The sequence below is a fragment of the Ictalurus punctatus genome, chromosome 13, assembly GCF_001660625.3.
Source record: "Ictalurus punctatus breed USDA103 chromosome 13, Coco_2.0, whole genome shotgun sequence".
Taxonomy (NCBI): Eukaryota; Metazoa; Chordata; class Actinopteri; order Siluriformes; family Ictaluridae; genus Ictalurus; species Ictalurus punctatus.
This window is the reverse complement of record NC_030428.2, coordinates 9,249,520-9,274,569: the sequence shown is the minus strand read 5'-3', so window position 1 is coordinate 9,274,569 and position 25,050 is coordinate 9,249,520. Positions and strand designations below refer to the sequence as shown.

The 25,050-nt window shown below is 37.8% G+C and overlaps 1 protein-coding gene across 1 annotated transcript in view; it reads right to left on the bottom strand.

Moving 5' to 3' along the window:
- cabcoco1 (ciliary associated calcium binding coiled-coil 1) overlaps positions 1-25,050 on the bottom strand; it is a 39,576-nt gene that overhangs the window by 13,138 nt on the left and 1,388 nt on the right. Inside the window, exons 3-4 of the mRNA XM_017484294.3 lie at positions 3,517-3,686; positions 1,138-1,285 (exon numbers count right to left, since the gene is read on the bottom strand). Of these exons, the coding sequence (XP_017339783.1) occupies positions 1,138-1,285; positions 3,517-3,686 (318 nt within the window). The remainder of the gene's footprint in view (positions 1-1,137; positions 1,286-3,516; positions 3,687-25,050) is intronic.

The following is a 25,050-nucleotide window of genomic DNA, read 5'->3' as shown; positions in this document are numbered from 1 at the left end:
AAAGTTAAACTTACATGCCTGATTCCAGATCCAAAAAAAAAAACATGGCAATGCTATATTGACTTTGTAGAATTATCATGGAGGATCGAACATCTGTATCAACAATGAACCTTTTGTAACCTACATTCTCAAAACAAAACAAAAAAAACCAACACACTCACAGTTAAGCACAGTACTTTTTCCATCTAACTACCGTTGCATGTTATGTATACTGTACCGTAAGAGTTTGAGAGGTAAACCGTAACTTTAAAAATTACACCATAATCCACGAAGAAAAGTAAAGATCTTGAGCCAAATTATCATCACGTAATGAATTTTGGATCGGTTAAGCTTGCTAGGGCAACGTGGTGGTGTAGCAGGTCATATTGCTGCCTCACAGCTCCAGGGCCCTGAGATAATCTGGGTTACTGTACAATCATTTTCACTGTTAATAACAGCACATTTATATACCTTGCCACATATCAAGCATCCACAGAGCTATCAAAATTACAGCCGAAGGTCAACCAAGCATTAGCCAAACTATTAAAAAAGAAACAAACTTCTGATATCCCTTTATAAACTACAGCCATTACAATATATCATATACGAAAGATCAATGGTACTATTAAATGTACGTCAGTGCTCTTACACTACATCTATAGCTTGCTGGTGGCCATTTTATGGATGACAGTGAAAGTATTAAGAGGCTAAAGGAATGACCGGATAAGACTACACCACTAACGAGTGCTTTACACATCAACCCAAATAAAGCAGCAGATTTAAAATGCTCACAATTTGCTTGCTTGAAATACTAAAGATTTTAAATCAGTGCAAATATAATTGCTCCTCGCTTTTTGTTGTTTTTTTTCCCCCACAACTTGTTATGCACCACAGAAGCCTACATGCTTCACAATTCATCGGTTTATGAATTATGCATAGCATTAATTATAGAGGATATAAAAAGGGATCCAATTTGCGTATTGCTGGTAGGCAAAGGAGTGAATATCTCACATTCACATTATTAATGGAAAAAAACAGGGAAAAGAATGATCTGGTTTTTATTCATCCTACTGGCTCATAGTTTTAAAGATAATTACAGCATGTTCAGGAGAGTGTTAAATATAACAATAGGATATCACTGTGGGAGAAAATATTAACCTGCTACTGAAGTAATCCGTAATGGATTTGATTTGATCCACATCGAACAGGGGATTAACGGTGGCGCTTGCCGATGGTGATGACTGTCTAGATGAGAGCAGTGTCCGGGTGAACTCCTTAAAATTGTCAGCAAATGGCATGTGCTTGTCTGAAAAGTGCAGAGCCAATCAGGAAATTATACTGCAAAACAGTTCTAGTTAACTTGCTATTATTGACTTTCCTTTTTCTTCTTTGGAAATCCTCTGGTGCCAATTTAGTGAACTTAACCCTTAAGAAAAACCCTTAAGTTAGCACCAGAGGATTTACACTATATGGCCAAAGATTTGTGGACGCCTGATCATCACACCAATAACTGCTTTTTGAACACTGCATTCCAGATTTAGTCCCCTAGACAAAGATTACAGAATCACTACACTGCACATGACTCTATAAAAATGTGGCAAGGCCTAGCACACATCATAGACTATAAAGGCCGGACATATGCGAGCAGCTCTGTTTCTCTGCCGGATGAGCTCAACCTTTTTTATGCACACTTTGAAACCCTGGACAACGCTGGAAGTGGCACCTGATGAGTTGGAACAGGTGCTCACATTGTCCCCTACACAGGTGTACAAGTCGCTAAGCAGAGTCAAGGGGGCAGGTCCAGATAACATCCCAGGATGCGTCCCCAGGCTATGTGCTTCAGAACTGTCCAGCGTAGCCACAGACATCTTCAATTTTTCCCTCACTCTGGCTATAGATCCTTTCTGCTTCAAGTCCACTACTATCATACCTGTTCCAAAGAAAGCCACAGTCTCTTGTCTTAGTAACTACAGACCAGTGGCTCTTACACCCGTTCTCATGGAGTGTTTTGAGAGTCTTGTCAACGAACATATCCTGCAACCCTGAACCCACTACAGTTTGCGTACAAGACTAACAAATCCACAGAGGATGCTATTTCACTTGCCATTCACAAAATTATATCTCACCTGGAAGATAAGGACAGCTATGACAGACTACTTTTTATTGATTATAGTTAGTTTATTGATTATTTTATACTATAATTCCTTCAAACCTCATAAACAAGCTGCATAACTTGGGTCTGCCTCTTGCGTTGTATAACTGGATACGGAGCTTCCTCACTGGCAGACCACGACATGTTTGCCTCGGAAAACACTCCTCCAGTATCCTCATAATAAACACAGGCACTCCTCAAGGCTGTGTACTCGCCCCTATGCTGTACACTCTCTAAAGGCATGACTGTGTCACTGCCCAGCCTAACAATGTCATCATAAAGCTCGCAGATGACTCCACAGTCTCATCAGGGCAAATAATGAAACAGACTACTGGAGAGAGGTGTCAGAACTGGTCACGTGGTGTGAGGCTAACAATCTCACACTGAACATCATTAAGACTAAGGAGATGGCTGTGGACATGAGGAGCGGTGAGCGCTTCTATCGGCCACTACTGATCGGAGGCTCTGAGGTCGAAAGAACTTCCGAACAAGCTGGGATATGCAAAGAAAAGAATTTCACTGTGCTGTAATGTCTATGTGACCAATAAAGGCTTCTTCTTCTTCTTCAAGTACATATGACAATAAAGAATCTTGTATCTTGAATCTTGAATGGTCAGGTGTCCACGTACTTTTGGCCATATAGTTTATTCATTCAAAAACAAAGAGGAACCCCAAAGGGCAAATGTGTACCAAATCCCAGTGTGCAGTCGAAAGACAGACTTATTACTGTGACACACCCAACAACCAGTATATACTGTATAATGTTTCTGCCAAACATCTGCAAATAACATTTTTGTGATGTCACCATTTCACCAGAATCACCCGCTGTTAACAGTGTCACTATTTTAACGTTCATTATCACATGTTTTTTCATACCAATGTACACTATATGGCCAAAAGTATGTGGACAGCTGATAATCAGACCCCTATGTGGATCTTGCAGAAAGGTTGGAAGTATACAATTGTATAGGATGTCTTTGAATGCTGTAGCATTACAATTTCCCTTCACTGGAACTGTGAAGAGGTCCAAACCTGTTCCAGCATGACAATGGCTCTGTGTACAAAGCGAGGTCCATGAAGATGATGAAGTTTGCCAAGGTTAGTGTGGAAGAACTTGAGTGTCCTGCACAGAACCCTGACCACAACCCCAGGCCTCCTCACCTAACATCAGTGCCTGACATCACTAATACTCTTGTAGCTGAATGCGCACAAGTCCCCACAGCCACGCTCCAAAATCTAGTGGAAAGTCTTCCCAGATGAGCGGAGGTTATTATAACAGCAAAGCAGGGACTAAATCGACAAGCACATATGGGTGTGATGGTCAGGTGTCCACAAACTTTTGGCCATACAGTGTGCATATCGTCCTACTCCTGCTACATATTTACCTTTGATGTTGTCAAGCAACAGCTGTAAGAGGGACATTATGAATGAGATTTGCTGGCATGTGAAGGTCATCTCCTTGGCCCACCAAAATCCTGCAATAAAGTAGTCCAACACCGAGGCCTCCTTCATACAAGTTTGGTGTTTCTTCAAATCAAGTACATCCGCTAATTGTCTAAACAAGGGAGACAAGAAACACAGGGGGAAAAGATACAGTAAAACTAGATGTACATTTCCTGATAGAAAGTCAGATGAAGGTGTTAAGTATAAAATTTAACTGGATATCAATCTCTCCCTTTGGATTATCACTTTTGTACAGGAAAAAAATCTGCTTGCAAACATCAAGCAGTAGTCCACAACTAGAGGACCTCAGATTCTGTGTCCAGACCTGGACATTTCTGACATTTCTTTTTCTGTCCATTTCTATTATTTTATTTTTTCCTTTTTAAAAAAAATTTCAACTCAAACACACAATCTCCAGTTTCATTTCTATTGAACATTTCTACTGAACATTCCTGCTGAACATTTCTTCTGAACATTTCTGCTGAACATTTCTGCTGAACATTCCTGCTGAACATTCCTGCTGAACATTCCTGCTGAACATTTCTACTGAACATTTCTACTGAACTTTTCTACTGAACTTTTCTGCTGAACATTTCTGCTGAACATTTCTACTGAACATTTCTGCTGAACATTTCTGCTGAACATTTCTGCTGAACATTTCTGCTGAACATTTCTTCTGAACATTTCTAGTGAACATTTCTGCTGAACATTTCTGCTGAACATTTCTACTGAACTTTTCTACTGAACTTTTCTACTGAACATTTCTGCTGAACATTTCTACTGAACATTTCTACTGAACATTTCTACTGAACATTTCTAGTGAACATTTCTACTGAACATTTCTAGTGAACATTTCTGCTGAACATTTCTGCTGAACATTTCTAGTGAACATTTCTGCTGGACATTTCTACTGAACATTTCTACTGAACATTTCTAGTGAACATTTCTTCTGAACATTTCTACTGAACTTTTCTACTGAACATTTCTGCTGAACATTTCTACTGGACATTTCTACTGGACATTTCTAGTGAACATTTCTAGTGAACATTTCTAGTGAACATTTCTACTGGACATTTCTAGTGAACATTTCTAGTGAACATTTCTACTGGACATTTCTAGTGAACATTTCTAGTGAACATTTCTGCTGAACATTTCTGCTGCACATTACTTTTTTTCCCTTCCTTTTTCCAAATATTTCATTGAGAAGAAAAAACAAACCAAGCAACACACAGCAGAAATCATTCACATTTTTCTGTCCATTTCTTTTATTAAGGCCTAATAAGAATAAGACCTGAGCATCTATTTTAGTCACCCAGTCCAGACGGGGCCCAACCTCAAATCATCCTTGATGACCTGATGCTTCCAATAAAGTCTCAATCATCACTACTTCAATGTCCAGAGCTTTATGTGTTCTCATTATACCATGTAAAACTGTTTAGAAAAGCTTAAAAAAGAAGTTTAAAATAGTGTACAGCTGACAAGATATTTATTGAGCATTTGCCATCTTACACCATTACTGCAGACTCTCTAATGTGGATGTCAGTAAAAAGCTTCACATTATGTTTACTGACAGTACAGTATATACAGTAAATACAGATAGTACAAAGCTTCCAGTGCGAGAGATTCCAGAGAAGGTTTCACACAAAAGTCCGCTATTATGCAAGCCTGTCTCACTTTTTGTCTAATCAATACAATGCGGTTACAGTTGTGTCACTATGCATTTCAAAGAATGGCACCAGGCTATTTTTGCTTGTATTTCCTCATTTGCAAGTCGCTTTGGATAAATTCATCTGCTAAATGAATAAATGTAAATGTCAAATTTCTCTGATATTACCTTCCAGCCAAAAGTCGTGACCTCAATAATTTTATCCCCCGCAAAATATTTCTGTACTTTTGTGCACATGCATAAATCAAGCCGAAATCAAGGCAGATCATCTTACACCTTTAATGTGACTTAACAAGTAATACATTTCAACTGATTATAAATTAGAAACATCTAAGGGGAAAAGAAAAACGTGGGTAAAACTACAAAAACCTGGTCGCATGAGTGTGCACACGCTTTTACAATGGGGCATGTGACATTCAAAAGGTTCAAAAGTAATTATCATACACCTGTCCTCAAAGAAGTTATTCCGATTAACCTAAAATAAAGACTGTGTATTATTGCAGTTTCTGTACGATTTTCTTGCCATCTTCCTGGTTTCATCCAACTGCTGAAGATCTTACAAAACATGTACGGGATCTTATTGTTGAAATGTATCAATCAGGAGAGCCGTACAAAAGGACTTCCAGAACATTAGATGTACCGTAGAACAACATGAAGGCCAGCATGAACAAGTGGAAAAAATGGGGCAGTACAGTGACATTACCAAGAACAGTACGTCCTTCTCGTATAGAAAAAAGGACATGAAGAAAACGTATTAGGGAAAAACTTTTGGGGCATAATTCTAGAAGATATGTTTGGCAAAAAAATAAGACAGATTACCGCCCAAAGAATACAGTGAAGCATCGTAGTGGCAGCATCATGCTATGGTTCTAATTCTCTTCAGCTTGGACTGAGTTTCTACTCAAGATAAAGGAATTTAAGGATAGCTCAGGCACAAGACTTGCAGGCCTCTCTCAGTCAGCAATATATGAAGAAAAAAATGTCACCTTCCAGCATAATAATGACCCAAAACACAAGCAAAGACAACAAAGGAATGGCTACAGAAGAAGAAGACCAATGTTTTCAAATGGCCTGGTCTAAACCCAGGTCTAAATCCTACTGAAAATATGTGGAATGCCTTGAAGAGGACTGTGCATAGGAGGTCATCTTGCAATTTGAGATATTTGAAGAATTTTTGCAAAGAAGAGTGAAATAAAACTGCCAAACAAGAAATTGGTAGACTTTTTTTTTTTTAACCAAAAAGACTTGAGTGCTGTGTTTATAAGCAAAAGGTGTTTTAACAAAGTCTTAGTTAAGGGATCTGCACACCGGGGATTATGCAACCAGGTTGTGGAAAGTTTTTCTGTCTTAAAAACGTTTCTATTCATTTTCCACTTGAATTTTGTTAGATCACATTAAAGGTGGAAAAAGATCTGACTGATTTATCTTGATTTCACATCATTCATCAGAAGATAAATTTCACCATAGCACCCTCCTCTGGATGATGGTTGCTTTGAAAAACTGTAGCAAAATTTGGACATGAAATTGTACTTATACTGATACTAGTTGGTGTTTTATGTTGAATTCCAAAACTACAAACTAGTCTTACCTAATATGTTACCAATGTTAAGGCCATCAGTGATTACACTTCCTAAATTCCAATATATTGTTAGAGTGGTCATCAACCACACACACACACACACACACACCACACATGCCTTTTTAAGGCAGACCTACCAGGAAGTTTCCTCAAATGCACAAATGAAACCACTGCTCACACTGGGAAATTTTAGTGACCTCAAACAATGTATTTTGTGAACAGCCAAGCGAAAAAAAAAACCCAACCTACCCTCTAAATGGATCATTTCCACACTTTTGTTCCTTTCATGTGCGTTTACTGCGTTTTATAGGCCACAGTATGGCATTTCTTCAGTTTAGTGTATACATTTCACTAATGTTCATGCATGGAGTTGAACTGTATGAACGTATCAATGTAGACTGTAACAGCTATTTTTAGAGCAGCACAAATGAGGGTTCAGCGTGTGTAACCTAGTTCATGTTCAAAGTTCACAACTTTCATAAATTTCAAGTGTGGCTGAAGTACGGATTTTAAACTTATGTATGTTGTTATTCATTGAAATGTGTTAAAAGGTTAATATGGCCCTGGGAAAATGAGTCCTTACTACATAAAAACTTTGGAAAAGTTTAGTTAAAGGTAGGAGAGGCAATGTTTTTCAAAAACGTTTTTTGTTATACTGGTTGAAAGTCTCTTCACATCCTGATAGCCATCCATAATTAAAGTGCTAATTAATAAGAAGATAAATTCCACATGGTTTATCTTGATTATTACATGGCAAAAACCTGCAATTGTAACTGGGTGCATAAACTTTTTATATCCACTGTAGGTTACGTTAGAATTTTACTTATCCACTCAGTCACATCACTAACTCATGTAATCGTTTAATCGTTGCTGCACCACATATAGCGCCACTCAATTTTGCTATCGAGCACTTTTTATTTATTGTTGCCAGTTTTTTATTTTTTATTTTATTGTGTTCTGATTGTGTTTCTTGTTAGAAAAACCACTAGTGTTTGATAGAATGTGAGTGTTGTGTTAACTGTAGTACATTTGGTTTAGGTAGGTCTAGTATACTTTGTACATAAAGTGAACTATTGTACCAAGCCTCCTGTTAGTGCCAAGATGTTGGACACGAATAATGCTTGTTAGTAGTTATTAAAAAAAATAAAATAAAAAAAAAACCCTCGCAATAACATGATGCTTCATGTCCAAAATGCACTACAATACAATTGTCACACACTCTATCAAACCTTTCCTTATTTGTCTATCAGGGCACAATGACCAATGGATTTTATGTATGATTTATCTAAAAAGTCAGATATGATATTTTAGTAATATCAGGTATTTTTAATGCTTTACATTACAATCAGATTGAATGCAAGGTATCTGCTGTATGAAACACAACTGAAATTGTATTACAATGCTTGATATTGTATGGTCTGTTTTGGGATATGTTTCTGCCATCTATTGAATGATACTTTTTAAAGTTTATAGTGTAGCTTAACAAAGTATTTGTCACTTAGCAAACAGCTACAGTTGCAGCCAGAAGTTTACATACACTCATCATGGACATGAATGTCATGGCAATATTGGGCTTTCAGTAATTTCTTTGAACATTTCTTTTTCTGGGGCAGAATGATTGTACAACATACATCTTTAATAAATAAATAAATAAATAAATAAATAAATAAATAAATAAATAAAAGAATTTGGTTCACAAGTTTTAATTCATTTGGGGTGTTCTGTAATCAACACAGGACCAAACTTATACATACAGGGTTAAAAATATACATACAAACACTTAGATTATTAATTCAATGGTGCTGAAAATTCCAAAATGTCCTTTAATTTGCGAAGACCAAGGCCTTTTAATTTCCTGTTAGTGATCATGATTGACTACAGCTGCCAGCTTCTCTGTGCCAACATAAAATGGGGTTGTGTGACAGCACTCATTGGATTGACCAACACACAGTACTATGGGAAAGTTCAAGGAGCACAGTGCAGATCTGAAAAAGAGGATGGTGGATTTACACAAGTCAGGAATGTCTCTGGGATCCATTTCTAAACAATTGCAGATTATAAAATCATCAGTTCAAACAATTGTATGCAAGTACAAGTTATTGGGAAGTGTAGCCACTTTGCCAAGGTCTGGCAGAAAACCCCAACTGTCACCATCAGCTGAGAGGAAATTGGTTCGGATGGTCAGGAAAAACCCAGGCACCACCAAGGCACAGGCCTGCCATGAACTTGAAGCTTCTGGAACATCAGTGTCACTGTCTACAGTAGGGATGGGTGATCATTTGCGATATACTGGTAGAAATTCTCCCCATTATAATAATGAGTCTTCCTGTGATAATAACGATAAAGCCTAGTCGATGATGTATTGCTGTGTGCGACCGGTTCGCACCTCACGTGCAGAGCGAAAACAAGTACGGTGGAAGGCGGACATGAAGCTGAGGAGGAGTTCATCGCTAAACAAGGAGCTACTGTACCTCGACGATCTGGAACTGGTTTGCTTCCAGAAAATCACTTTTACTTTTAGATCAATGTTTGTGTTTCTGAGGCTCTTAAGACCGCACGCAGCCGTCACTTGTAGCCATAAACAGCGGTGCACGGTACTATATTTATATCATCACTGATATCATTATCGGAAATAAATACCGGAACATATCGCGATATAGTCTGAAGTCCATATCGCCCATCCTTAGTCTACAGTCATACGAGTTTTAAATCGCCATGGACTGAAAGGCTGCTGTCCAAGATGAAAAATTCAAAATCGACACCTTCAAGCCCATGTAAAAATTTGCAACTAACCATATGAACAAAGAAAAAGCCTTCTGGAGGAAAGTTTTATGGTTAGATGAGACAAAGATTGAGTTGTTTGTACACAATGACCAGAGATATGTTTGGAGGAGTAAAGAACACTGTAATAACTGTTCAGCATGGTGGTGGTAGCAGTATGCTCTGGGGCTGTTTTGCTGCCAGTGGAACTGGTGCACTGCACAAAGTGGATGGAATAATGAAGGAGGAGGACTACCTTAGAATTATTTAGCATAATCTCATACCATCAGCCAGACGATTGAAACTTGAACACAATTGGGTATTCCAACAGGTCAATGACCCCAAACACACATCAAAGCTGGTTGTAGAATGGATAAAGCAGGCTAACATTAAGCTTTTGGAATGGCCTTCCCAAAGTCCTGATCTCAACCCTATCGAAAATTTGTGGACTATGCTTAAAAGGCGAGTCAGGGCCAGGAAACCAACAAATGTCATTGAACTTTACAAATTCTGCCAAGAAGAGTCGTCAAATATCCAACCAGAACTCTGCCAGAAGCTGGTTGATGGCTACCAAAAGTGTCTGCTCGAGGTGAAACTTGCTAAGGGACATTCAACTAAATATTAGATGTGCTGTATGTATATTTTTGACCTTGTGTTGACTACAGAAAACCCCAAATAAATTCAAACTTGTGAACCAAATTCTTGTCATGCAATCATTCTGCCTCAGAAAAAGAACAATTCAAAGAAATTATTGAAAGCCCAATATTGCCATGAAATTCATTTTCATGAAGAGTGCGTGGAAACTTCCGACCGCAACTATCTATTTGATATCCAGACTCAGCAAATTAATTTGGGCTTACTCTGAATTTTGAAGTAAAACTTGAGGGACTGGTGTTACAGTGACTAAACGATATCGGAGTACATACCAGGAAAATGATCTAGATATTAAGTCACAGCTGTGCTCTGCTACTTCTGCTTCTGCTTCTACAAACAGTCTGCCACAAACTTCGCAATATCAATTCGCTGAGCAAATTTAGTGAGAAGGGCTCATACAAAGAACAGGTTGAGTTGAACTATTCCAGGGACTGTAGCGAAGAAAAAAATATTTTTCTTTTTTATTTAAATTCATTTTGTTTTCTGATTTCTAATCAAATAAAAGTAATGTCTTATTAGTCTTATTATAAATTTATATATATATATATATATATATATATATATATATATATATATATATATATATATATATATATATATATATATATAAAGTTGTTGTTTGTTTGTATGTTTTTTTTAAGAAAATGGCATATTAAATATATTGTTAGTTGTCCACTCACAATATATCAAGACACAGCTTTTTCTTTTAATCAGGTATTTTTTCTATTATTTAATTATTGCTTATTAAGCTAAAATGAGCTTAAAATGTCCCTGTCATTCAGATGAAAATCCACCTGCGATGGAGGACAGTTCTCGACCTTCTCCAAGCCCAAGAATGTTCCTTCTGTGGATAACAATCCTGGCAGAAAAGAAATGTCAGAATCACATTCAAATTCATTCTTCACTGTAATGACAAATACACTTCACACAAGATATGCTATCCAACTCTCTATGAGAAGTACTAATGTTTGTGTTGACATCACTTATTAACTGTTATACTATAGTGCTTTTGAATTCTGGACTCTGATTGGCCAGGAGATTGATTTTTCTATAACAGCAGCTCTGACACTAGTTCCAGTTGCTAATCACAGATTAATATTAATGCATTCATTAATTGCATTCGTTATTGTTGCTATAGTAACAACTCATTCACAGGGACTTGTATGGACACTCATTTTAATGCTGCATTCAACCTAAACTCGAAATGGGAACTCTGAATTTTATCAGTTTCAAGCTGGGCACATCGAGCTACAAAATAGGAGAAAAAAAACCAAAAACATCAGCGTTTGTTTTGATAGCAACAAGCTAGCCAGCTTAAATTTGAATTGTGAATGAGTTTTTACTATAGTTGTTAATATAAATGCTAACAAGCATTATTCATGACCAACTTGACTTTTTCAAGCTCTTCACACATTTTTGCATTAACAGGAGGCTTGGTACAATAGTTCACTTTATGTACAAATTGTACTAGACCTACCAATTTTTTTTACCTACCAAAACCCAATATACCACAGTTAACAAAACACCACAAACATGTCTCACATTCAATCAAACACCAGTGGTTTTTCTAACAAGAAATACTGTAATCAGTATAAAATTCTGATTACTGAATTACTGAGAGTGAGTGAGTAGATAAGTACAATTTTAACATATAACCTAAAGTGGATATAAAAAGTCTCAAATTAAAAGCCCTGTTTAAAGTGCGGGTTTTTGTGATGTCAAAATCAAAGCTAGATCAATCATGCTAGATCTTTTTCTAGCTTTAACCTGATATAACAAAATTCAAGTGAAAGACAAATAGAAACATTTTAATAAAACAAAAACTTACCATAATCCGGGTGCATAAGTGTGCAGATACCTTAATTAAGACTTTGTTAAAACACCTTTTGCTTGTAATACAGCACTCGGTCTTTGCAGGTTTGGTGCCTTCGCTATCCATAAATTCATTTATAATGAATACAACCTGCTGAAGAGAAGCAGATCCATATGATGCTGCCACCACCATGCTTCACAGTAAGGTTGGTATTATTTGGGTGGTAAACAGTCTTGTTTTTGTGCCAAACATATCTTTTAGAATTATTCCCTAAGTTTTACCTTGTTCTTATCAGACCATAACAAATTTTGGCACCCAGTTTGGGGTAAAAAAAAAACCTCCCTAAAAAAAAAAAAACCAACCCGCTCTGATATGTTTTCTTTGTGCCCTTTTGTCTACTTTGGAAGGATGTCCTATTCTTGGTAATGTCACTATTTTTTCTACCTTCATTTTGTTCTATGGTATATTTAATGTTCTGGAAATTATTTAGTACCCCCCTCCTGATTTCGACAATAAAATCCCATACGTGCTTTGAAAGATCTTTGCAGACCATTGCTTCAGCAGTTATATGAAACCAGCAAGATGTCAAGAAATAGTACTGAAACAGCAATAATACACAGTGTTTATTTTGGGTTAATCAGAATAATTATTTGATGACAGGTGTATGATAATTGAATGTGATTCAAATTCATAAATGAATGTGCACACTTATGCAACCAGGTTTTTGTCATTTCCCCCCTTTTTTTAACTAAGACGTTTCTGTTTGATTATCAGTTGAAATTTGTTGGTTGCTACGTATGTCACATCAAAGGTGGAATTGTCACAGGGATGTATATAAGGGGCCTTATATAAATACAGTTAGAGGAACCTGAAGGGAATGTTACTGGAACACAAGTAATAGTACTGATTAGGCAAAAAGTGAGACAGGCTTGCATAATACTTCTCTTTTTTTTTTTTTTTAAATGTTGCTCTTCTATATAGTATATTCTCTCTAACATCCGAACTGCTGATAGCGGACTTTTGTGTGAAACCTTCTCTGGAATCTCTCGCACTGGAAGCTTTGTACTATCTGTATTTACTGTATATACTGTACTGTCAGTAAACATAATGTGAAGCTTTTTACTGACATCCACATTAGAGAGTCTGCAGTAATGGTGTAAGATGGCAAATGCCCAATAAATATCTTGTCAGCTGTACACTATTTTAAGCTTCTTTTTTAAGCTTTTCTAAACTGTTTTAAACGGTATAATGAGAACACACTACTGTATAACTAGAACACACAGGAACAGGTAATGAAGGACGATTTTAGGTTGTGCCTCGGCTGGACTGGGTGACTGAAATAGATGCTCAGGCCCTATTCTTATTAGGCCTTAATAATAAAAGAAATTGACAGAAAAGTTTCACTAATGTGAAGTTTCATGCAAAGTGAAATAGTGACTTACAGTCAGAAAATGTACATCTAGTTTTACTGTATCTTTTCCCCCTGTGTTTCTTGTCTCCCTTGTTTAGACAATTAGCGGATGTACTTGATTTGAAGAAGCACCAAACTTGTATGAAGGAGGCCTCGGTGTTGGACTACTTTATTGCAGGATTTTGGTGGGCCAAGGAGATGACCTTCATATTCCAGCAAATCTCATTTATTATGGCCCACTTACAGCTGTTGCTTGACAACATCAAAGGTAAATATGTAGCAGGAGTAGGACGATATGCACACTATATGGCCAAAAGTCTTTGGACACCTGACCATCACACCCATATGTGCTTGTCGATTTAGTCCCTGCTTTGCTGTTATAATAACCTCCGCTCATCTGGGAAGACTTTCTACTAGATTTTGGAGCGTGGCTGTGGGGATTTGTGCTCATTCAGCTACAAGAGTATTAGTGATGTCAGGCACTGATGTTAAGTGAGGAGGCCTGGGGTTGTGGTCAGGACTCAAGTTATTTCACACCAACCTTGATGAACTTCATCTTCATAGACCTGGCTTTGTACACAGAGCCATTGTGTTAATGCCCCCGATGTATGGAGACTTTTGGGACACCCTGTAGTGTATTTGATATAGAAAAAGGAGCACTGACATCCTATCCAAGGTGTATCATACCTCATGCCAAGTGTTCTCATGATAGACTCCTGGTCCACTGCAACCCTGACTAGGATGAGCTCTGTGCAGGCCACTTGAGTTCTTCCAGTCCAACGCTGGCAAACATGTCTTCATGGACCTCACTTTGCATTGTCATGCTGGAACAGGTTCAGCCCATTACTTCCAGTGAAGAGAAAATTGTCAGGCTTCAATATACAAAGACATTATAAACGATTGTGTGCTTCCAACTTTGTGGCAAAAATCTGGCAAAGAACCACATATGGGTGTAATGGTCAGGTATCCACATACTTTTGGCCATATATTGCATTTGTTCTAAAACAAAGACGAACCCCAAAGGACAAATGCATACCAAATCCCAAAGTGTAGTCAATAGATGAACTTATTACAATGACACACCCAACAATCAGTATATACTGATATGATACTAAGATGTGATACTAAGATGTGATAGTGAGATATGATACTAAAATGCCCAAACCTGTTCCAGCATGACAATGCCCCTGTATAAAAAGTGAGGTTGATGAAGATGAGGTTTGCCAACGTTGGATTTTTTCTACATCAAATGCACTACATGGCCAAAGGTATGTGGACACCTGACCATCACATCCAAATGTAGTTCTTCCGTGGTTGCTCTTCACTTTTCCAAAATAAATGCATGAAAGTCGGAAAAAATTCATTGGCCAAAGCCTGTAGTGCATTGTGATTAATTAAGCAGAATGATTTATCAAGCTTAGTCTTTGCATTTTTAAAAGTAGTCATATTCCATGATGGAAATATAGGCTATTTGCTTGCAAATATCAGTAGACCCCAATAAGAGGACCTCTAATTCTGCTTCCACAACATTAATAAACCTTTTCTGTACATTTCTTTCTTTAAGACCTCAGGAGAAATGGGACTGAGCATCTATTTACGCCTCCAGAGTGCCATTTCATGGGTGACCCTGCATTCTAACCCCAACTTCCTAACAAGCTTGGGCATGCGAAGAAAAGGATTTCACTGTGCTGTAACGTGACAAATAGAGGCTTTTTCTCCTTCTAATTTCAGTCACCCAGTCCAGTTGGTGCAGTACACAATGGAGGCAATGTCCTTGTTTACCACTCCCTTCCACCATGTCCTGAAGCATGTTACGTGACATTTTGCTCTCTTAGATCATAACTACCGTCTATCTCGTGTGGATGTAATTAAAAATCTTCACATTATATTTACTGACAGAACCAAAAGGATATACAGTATACCGTTGTAATGGTGTGAAATTTTTTATAATTACCACAGAGATAGGACAGGGGAAACAGTTGGCTAGTATGATTGAGCACAGGGCCAGGGTTTCTACACTGTCCCCACTGGTAATACACAGACCAGGTGATGGTGTAGGTTGATGAGACAAATTTGCCCCCATCTTCAGTCAAGGTAAGCCTGGGGATTTAAAATAAGCCCTAGTAGATCTAGTCAAACAATTAGGTAGTGAAATAAGAGCACAAGTCGACTCAAGTTTTGCAAGCCCAAGGACTCAGGAATCTAATGGTGCAATGACCCCTCCACAGTCAAGTACTACAGTGCAGCAACACGACTGGTCAAAAGTAAATCTGATTCTAAAGCCAGAAATAAAGAAACCACATTTTTTTCTGTGGTGATGGCACAGACAGATGTACAGTGACTGAATGGCAGGAAATTATGCAATTGTACTTGACCAAGAAAGAGTGTAGTGTATCTGAACGAGGTGCAGAGACAATGGACAGACTACTCGAACGTGCTGAAGATATAGTCTGAATTGGGATTCGGAACAGCCCATTAGTGAACGTAGGCAGAGATCCTGATATTATCTATATTCTCAGACAGCACTTTGGAGGGTCCCTTTCTACAACAACCCCTCTAGCTGACTCTTACTCGACCTTGCCAAGACAATCAGAAAGCAGCCTTGACTACTGGATAAGACTTAAATAAAGCCATTGACTTCGTCAATGAGTGTTTGCAGAGACAAGGTTAAAGGGTTGAGGATCCAGGTCATGAAGCAGCTATGAAGTTTGTAAAGCACTGTTTTGAACCAGCCCTCTACACTGCTTTTTGGAAAAAAACAGTTGAGAAATGGACTGTTGGAGAAGTTCAAGCGATGGTTGATAGTTATCACAGGGACAAGCTTTCAACAAAATCTAGCAGAGCTCAGTGTGTAGCAAAGGCTAAAGAGGAAGATCATTCCCCCAAGCCTCTAACAGTGAACATGCTACAATGAATAGAGTTCCTTCTAGAGAACCTGTTCTCCACTCAAGAGAAGAGCCGAGGAAGAGGGAACAGTCAACCAACGACATCTGCCATCTCTAATGATTTCCCATGCAAGGTGTGTATGGAGACACCAGGAAACCAGGCACAGCAAGAAAACCCACCAACTTGTGATAATGAAAATAGTTCCGAAGTGATTAAATGCACATGTGTCGCTGATGCAGTAGAGGAGCTAATGCTTGGGTCTGGATACTCCGGATATCAAGTAGATATCCAGTCATGTGATGTATCTGAAGAATGGAAGGAAAAGCTGGCCAACCTTGTTGTTAATTATGAGTCAATTTTCTCCAGGGATAGACTTGACAGACAGTACGTTTACATGGAGAACAATAATCCGATATTAACCCGATTAAGACGATACTCTGATTAAGAAACTAGCATGTAAACAGCAATTTTTAATTACCTTAATCCGATTAAAGTCATACTCGAAGTAAACACAAATGGAATTAAGACGTGTGGAGTATTCCTGTTTTAGTCGCATTATCGACGTGCGTTACAGACATGTACACGCCTTAATCACATTATTAACGTCGTGTGGGAGTTTTCACTGCATTTTGTGACAGGACACGATCACACACAGCAGCGCTCAACCGTTTAACGATAAACAAGAGAGCACGGCTGCGTCCCAAACTGCGTACTTACCTGCTATATAGTAGGTGAGATACATGTATTTCAGCTACTATATAGACAGTAAGTATGTGGTTTGGGACGCAGCCCATGGCTTCAAGCAGTCATTTATTTGCACGTATAGCACGACAAATAATTAACTGCACTTGTAACGTTCGTAAAATTAAAAATAACAACACCCGAAACTGTATACGGTACCATAACGAAGACCAACTGTATGTTGATGCGTGAAATTCTGGAGGGAACGTCGGACGCCGTGGCTTGGGGACGTAATGACGTGTGCTGTTAATCGATTTATGTTCTATAACATGTAAAACGTGAACATGAAAGGAGTATTCGAAAAGTAACTCATGTAAACACCTTAATCACAATATTGTCTTATTCGGAATAAGGTCAATAATTAGATTATTGTTGTCCATGTAAACGTAGTGTGTGTTGAAATGAGGGATATTGTACATCGGATTAGACTGAAGGACGAGAAATCCTTCAAGTTACCATACAGGAGAGATCCCCCATCACAATATCAGAAACTTGAGCAGACGCTTGATGAAATGGAGGAGAAAGGGATCAGTAGTGAGTCCAGCAGTGAGTGGGCTTCCCCACTCGTCTTAGTATGAAAACCTTCAGGTGAACTGAGAATCTGTACAGATTTCAGATGGTTGAACCAGAGAACTGAAAAAAAGATGCTTATCCCTTACCTCACCAGGCTGATGCCCTCGCTGCTGTACGTGGCAATTGCTACTTCAGTACTATGGACCTTACATCTGGGTTCTATAATATACCCATACACAAAAATTATCACAAATATACAGCGTGTTCTACACCTGTAGGGCTTTATGAGTACAATCAAATGCCCCAAGGATTGTTTAATAGTCCAGCTACATTTGCTAGGATGATGACCTCAATATTTGGCGATCAAAATTATATGTCATATAATCATGGCAGACATTGTTGCTGCTGATCCTACAAAAGTTTCTGCAATTAATGAAATTACAGCAAAGGATCTGATGGATGAGGACGGGAAAACACCTTCCTAAACCAAAGTCAAATCTTTTCCAGGTATGGACAGTTATTATTCACACTTTATTGAAGATTTTTCACGTATGGCAAAGCCATTGCTCCAGATAACGTTGGGATAGAGGGTTAAACACAGAGGTGTAAAGGTGAGTGCCATGCCATACAAATGCCTCAAGCCAAAGGATTGGACATCACATTGTCAAATGTCATTGGTAAAGCTTAAGAAGGCTATTAGTAACACTTTAGTTTTGGCCCTTCCAGCAAGCCATTTCTTTAATTCACTGATGCGTCAATGGACGGCTTGGGTGCAGTTCTCAGTCAGATGATGGTGAACTCAAACCAAGACCAATTGCATTTGCAAGTAAGTCCTTGTCCTGCTCTCAAGCCAGATGCCTAGCACATCAGTTAGAATTCTTTGCACTTAAATGGGTGGTCTGTGATATGTTTGCTCATTGGTTAAAGGGGGTTCGCTTCACAGTACTAACCGATCCATTAACATACATAATGACCAAGCTCTTAAGTACATTCCAGGATCACAGAACATCCCAGCAGATCTCCTGAGTCGTGAGCCGTTTGCAAAAGGGATTAGAATAACCGATCCAGGCAACAAGGTAAATCACATGAGTCTTGAATCTACTCAGATTCAATCTATTCAATCTATCTGTCAATTCTCAAGAGCAACATAATGGGCGAGAATGAGTGTGGAGTCAGACAAGAAGTGGGAAGGGAGGACGTGAAAGCTTTATCCAGTACAGCCTAGACTGGGATTCCTGCTTACCAGTATGCACAGCCCAGTTGTAATGCTACTTATCAAACATTATAATTGCACTACTGCCCTACACTGCATGTGTTTCATTAGAAAGAAGTCTTATGTTTGCTTCATATCATTATAACCACCTCTCTTTGACCAGGGTGCTGCACTCTTCAGTCTGCGGGAAGCACTCTGAAATGAGGTAGGTGTCTCAATTAATGGACACTCAAACAGGCTCCTAGAGCATATTAAATAGAAGTTACGATGAGATCAGAATAAAATATGGTGGCAATATTGTTGTGGACCCTGTTATGTGTTAAATCAAGGTTTATTCATGTTATACACTGTATATACTGTACCGATTTAAACGCAATTATTGAGTCACATTTTTATGAACGGTACAACATCTCAAGTATCAGTTTATGTCCTATGTTCACTGTCATGAGTATGCAGAGGCTTGTTAATGTTGATCTGAGGCCAATTTATAATACAATACAATACGACAGTACAATATGAATACAGTAGTTGCCTGCATATTAGAGGGATGGGACAATGTATTAACTAAATGATGTATTTGCAGATTGTGAATCAAGAACAGAGACGATTGTCATAACACTGTCCCATTTCATGCTTGCAGGTATGAGTTGCTATATTCATTTTGTTTTATTATTGTTTCATTCATTTTCAAAATTCATAAATCTTGTGAGTTCTACATAAAAATATGCCTTTGGTGCTGTTATGCATTTTATTAAGTGGATCAATTTAAGATACCGGAAAGAAAACACATCTTGTAATATGAGTCTGCGGGAAGCACTCTGAAGAGAGTAAACACCCAAGAAAAGGCACTACTGGTGTTTGTCCTTATTCAGGATGATTTTGTGGTGTGTACAAAATCCGCTACACTATACATCGACTTTCCAGAGTAACAGGATGTAAAGGACAAAATTCCTCCAACAGCTGTGCAAACAGTGATTATATGTGCGCTTATATTCTCTCTAAATTCAATCCAAGTGTAATGTCTCTGGACCTTCATAGCTCCAGACAGGACCCGGTTTACACAATATTTCCAAAACTGACATTTCAGCAAGTGTTCACTAGGAATTCTGTGAAAGCAGAAGAGCAACTCCACTAAGCAAAATGTTACAGAAAGTCAGCCTGTCTCTTTATTGCCTAATCAGCACAGTTATTTGTGTAACGGCGTCTGGCATCTTCCAATTTACCAGTACAACGATTTCAACATTACAAAATTTAGTCTAGGTCTGGGAGTCTGGGAATTTTAATATAAGTAAGTAAAGTAATATAGGTAAAACATACTTAAGATGAAAAAAAAAATCAAGCTTTTTTTGTTAAAAAAATTATTGTATATTTTTCATTATTTCTTTGCTATAGGTTCTCTTTTCATTGAAGGATTAACTTCTAGTGCTATGAATCCATCTTCCTTCATTAAATACCTCACAATATGCATGACCTGCATGTTGTCAAGACAATATTTTACTTCTTTATGATCAACAATTGCTTTTACAACTGCATTTAAATCTCTTTAGTTACCTCTGAGCAGCTTTTGGATTCTGTCAGTTGAAATGTTAGTAAAGCATTGACTTCTACATTTGGTTCTATTTCAAACCTTTTTTTTTTTTTGGCTAATTTACTTTGCCTTTGAATTATTTTTATTTGTAAATCACTTGGGATAAATTGTAAACTAGAGGCATAATGTCCTTTTTTTTAAATTCCCAAAACTATGGGGATATAAAACTTTATATCATTCAACTCTAGAGCCCTTTCACAGGAAAAGCTGCCACTTCCACCCTTCCTGGTGAGAAAATTAAACATTCCTTGTGCTGAAAAACAGGTTTCTTTTCAGGTTGTGAGACATCTCAAGGAGCTTGAAACAAGAAACTTCAGAGCTTACAAGAGCTAAAAAAAAGTTCGCTGAGTGAACATCAGTTCTACATGAATTAATTGCGTTACATTAACATAATAAATTTCCAAACGCGTTCATGGCACAGCTGATTTGCATGTACATTCAGGTCCATACAGAGGCAAAATTACGAAAATGGTCTTCTTTTTAACAATATACAAAATTGTTGATGTGGCCACTCCCAAAGTTTCTGCTATCTCTCTGATAGGTCTGTTTTGTTTTGTTTTTCAGCTTAATGATGGCCTCCTTCACGTGCATCGACACCTCTTTGGACCGCATATTGAGAGTTCCCATGAATAGTTACCAAATGCAAATTCAAACAACAAGGAAACAGGCCTCAACTGGACATAAAACTGCTTATCAGTCAATTGTCCAATTACATTTGAGCCTGTGAAAATGGACAGACTCTGAAACAAACACATGAATGAAAGCTGGAAGTCTACACTTCAATCACATATTGTTTTCTTCGTTTCAAAACCATTATGGTGGTGTACAGAGGCAACATTATATAAATTGTGTCACTGTCCAAACTCTTATAGACCTGACTGTAGTGACACCCATAAAACTCCATAAAAGGTCAAGTGCACAGACAGTTGTGGGCACAAAATGAAGGTAAAACCTGATAAACAGAAATTATTTTGGCTTACGAATATTCCAAATAAAAGTAATGAATAATACATAAGATTAAAAATAATAATAATAAATGAGCATTAAATCCTCTGTCAGCTGAAGCATTTGTTTACGGCTTATGGCTACGCGCTGAACCATTTATACAGTACCTTTTCTTTTTGTCATAATTGAATGATTAGTTATATTTGTCTTAATTTATACATTTGTGTTGGCTTGCTTTCTTTAGTTTTAAAAAAAGATTCTATTATTAAAGCCAATAATTAAAAACGACTGGTTTTCACAAAATGTTCTCACTGGTGTTCTTCATCCTTGACCTAGTGTACTAGCATGAGGATGTGCTTCTGATAGAGACTTAAAAACATCTATAAGTCCCTCTGGGTAAGGCCGTCTGCTAAATGCTGTAAACGTAATTAAAAATAAGCAACTTAAACTCAACAGTATATTCCAGATATAAAAGTTCAGTAATCCATGCCAGTTATATGATCTGAAGTCGAACAAGTCGAGGTGTATATTAGTTAGATTTCTTATGTGTAAATATTCACTCAGGAGCATGAGTAGGATCCGAACGATTTTTCTGAAATTACAGAATTTTCATGAATACCAAATTTCTTGTGCAAATGCTCATACAAGCTATTTACACATGGACCCATCTGTATCCAGCTTGATAAATGAGGTGCATTGTTATATTGATCCAAAATCGCTGAAATGCAATTTACTCATTTTCCTTCTTAGCTAAACACTTATGAGGAACAGATTTGTGTTCCCTGGTGGCACATTTAATAGAACAAGTGCCTCTAAAGTTGCCAAAGATAATATACTACAATCAAACTGGTGAAAAAGTGATGTTCATGCATGGACAGTATGACCATTGTTCTTAGCTGTCATACAAACGGGACAGAAGAGGACATTAGTGCTAGTCTTTATATACATGGGTACAAACTTTGCCGTTTATTATTAGTATGCTACAAATGTACTAAGAAAATATATTTACAAGTTTGTTACAACGTCATCGCTCTCTTGTAATATATGGTTCCTTTGTAATACTGTACATATTAGTGTATTGCACAGAACCAGGACTAATTCAGATCCTTTATTACCTGCAAGACATGGGCAAATAACCTTTCAGTGTATAAAACCCAAGGAATATCACTAGCTGGGTTGTCTAATCAGCATCTTAACATCAGAGAAGATATGAAAAATGTTGGCAACAAATATGTAAATCATAGATTCACAAAAATTGGCACAACCATCCAGGGATGAGTTTTACCCAATAAAACACAAGTTCTATGATGGACACTCTAAAGAAATGATTTGTGCTGAAAATTTTCACCATAAAATCATACACTGTGCTCCTATAAACCCTGGAAAACATTTTTCCCCCTGGAGGTAAAAATATCAGCAGGGTGTTTGAATTCTGGCTCTGATGGTTCCTCAGCATGAGCTACTAGTATTGGGTCCGAGTCCACCTTTGTCGAGTTCGAGTACTTAACCAATCGAGTCCGGGTTGGACTCAATTCTGAGTCCTTAATGGCCGAGTCTGAGTCCAGTAGAGTCCAGAAAGTAATTCAATTGAAAAAAAGATTTGAAATTGCAATTGTAAACTCAACACTGAGCTGTTAAATTAGCATTTAAACCTTCAGAAACCAATGGCAACATAAACCAAAAATGTAACCAAAAATACCACTATTACATCATGGCATTTAATATTTTTATTTCACATCATCAGCACCTCAACTAGTTTCCTATTAAAAAATGGTTTCAAAGAAAAAAGGTATATAGAGGTATATGTAGAACTTTTTTTATACAACCTCAATTCCAAAAAAGTTGGGACGCTGTGTAAAATGTAAATACAAACAGAATGCAATTATTTGCTCTCATAAACACATATGTTATTCACAATAGAACATAGAAAACATATCAAATGTTTAAACTGAGAAAATGTTACATTTTAAGAAAAAGAAACAGCTGGAGGATTATTGGCAACAGGCCAGTAAGATGATTGGGTATAAAAAGAGTATCTTAGAGAGGCAGAGTCTTTCAGAAGTAGATGGGCAGAGGTTCACCAATCTGCGAAAAACTGTGTCTACAATTTGTGGGACAATTTCAGAATAATGTTCCTCAATGTAAAATTGCAAAGACTATTAATATCTCATCAAAAGAAACAGAGAATCTGGAGAAATCTCTGTGTGCAAGGGACAAGGGTGAAAATCAATATTGCTTGTCCGTGATCTTCAGGCCCTCAGACGGCACTGCATTAAAAACAGGCATGATTCTGTAATGGAAATCACTGCATGGGCTCAGAAACACCAACAGAACTCAGTGTCTGTGAACACAGTTCGCCGTGCCATCCACAAATGCTGGGTAAAGCTCTATCATGCAAAGAAGAAGCCATATGTAAACATCATGTAGAAACGCCACCAAGCTCATTTAAAATGGACTGAGGCAAAGTGGAAAACTGTTCTGTGGTCAGACGAATAGAAATTTGAAATTCTTTTTGGAAACCATGGACACCGTGTCCTCTAAACTAAAGAGGACTAAAGAGGAGAGGGACCATCCGGCTTTTCATCAGCGCTCGGTTCAAAAAGCTGCATCTCTAATAGTGTAGGGGTGCATTAGTGCCTATGGAATGGGCAGCTTGCACATCTGGAAAGGCATCATCAATTCTGGAAGGTATGCAGTGCATCTGGAAAGTATTCACAGCGCTTCACTTTTCCCATATTTTGTTATGTTACAGCCTTATTCCAAAATGGATTAAATTCATTATTTTCCTCAAAATTCTACAAAAAATACCCCATAATGATAACGTGAAAGAAGTTTGTTTGAAATCTTTGCAAATTTATTAAAAATGAAAAACAAAAAAAAGCACATGTACATTAGTATTCACAGCCTTTGCGGTGACACTCAAAAGTGAGCTCAGGTGCATCCTGTTTCCACTGATCATCCTTGAGATGTTTGTACAACTTGACTTGAGTCCACCTGTGGTAAATTTAGTTTATTAGGAAAATAATGAATTTAATCCATTTCGGAATAAGGCTGTAACATAACAGAATGTAGGAAAAGTGAAGCTCTGTGAATACTTTCTGGATGCACTGTATATTACAAATAGCTTTTAGAATGCCTGTTACAGCCATTTTGCCATTTTTTATTGTGAAGTTGGAATTTGGGGTTGTTTGGTCTGGCAGCGAGCTAGCGTAATCTATTATTTGGGATTGTGTTACGTTTTGTGAGGTTTGGTGGCGTGTTTTCTCCTGGGTCGTGGGTCACGTGTGGTGCGAGAGGAGTATATATGACGTAGGTTAACCTTCCGACAGGGCGGACGGAAATGGAGAGCTGGGAAGCACACCTTTTTTGATCACGCTCCTGCACGCCAACTCAGAACAAGTAATTTTACGTTAAGTTTAATAACAAGGTTTAATTATTAACAAGTTTTCATTCATCATTTTGTTTCTGTCAAGAAGCTAAAGGCCTTTTTATCAACGGTATGCGAGGAGAGTGCGTTAATCCAACCTGGCGCCCACGTTTCCCCGGCATCGAACAAATCGCCGACACAATGCCTTTGACAAAAGAAGAACGTATTAAAATCATTCTCATGGCTGGATCGGGAAGCTGTCGCAAGGCTGCGATGGACTTTTACTGGAAACATGGCGATCACATCACACATGACACTGTTGCCAAACTTTTTTTTACAA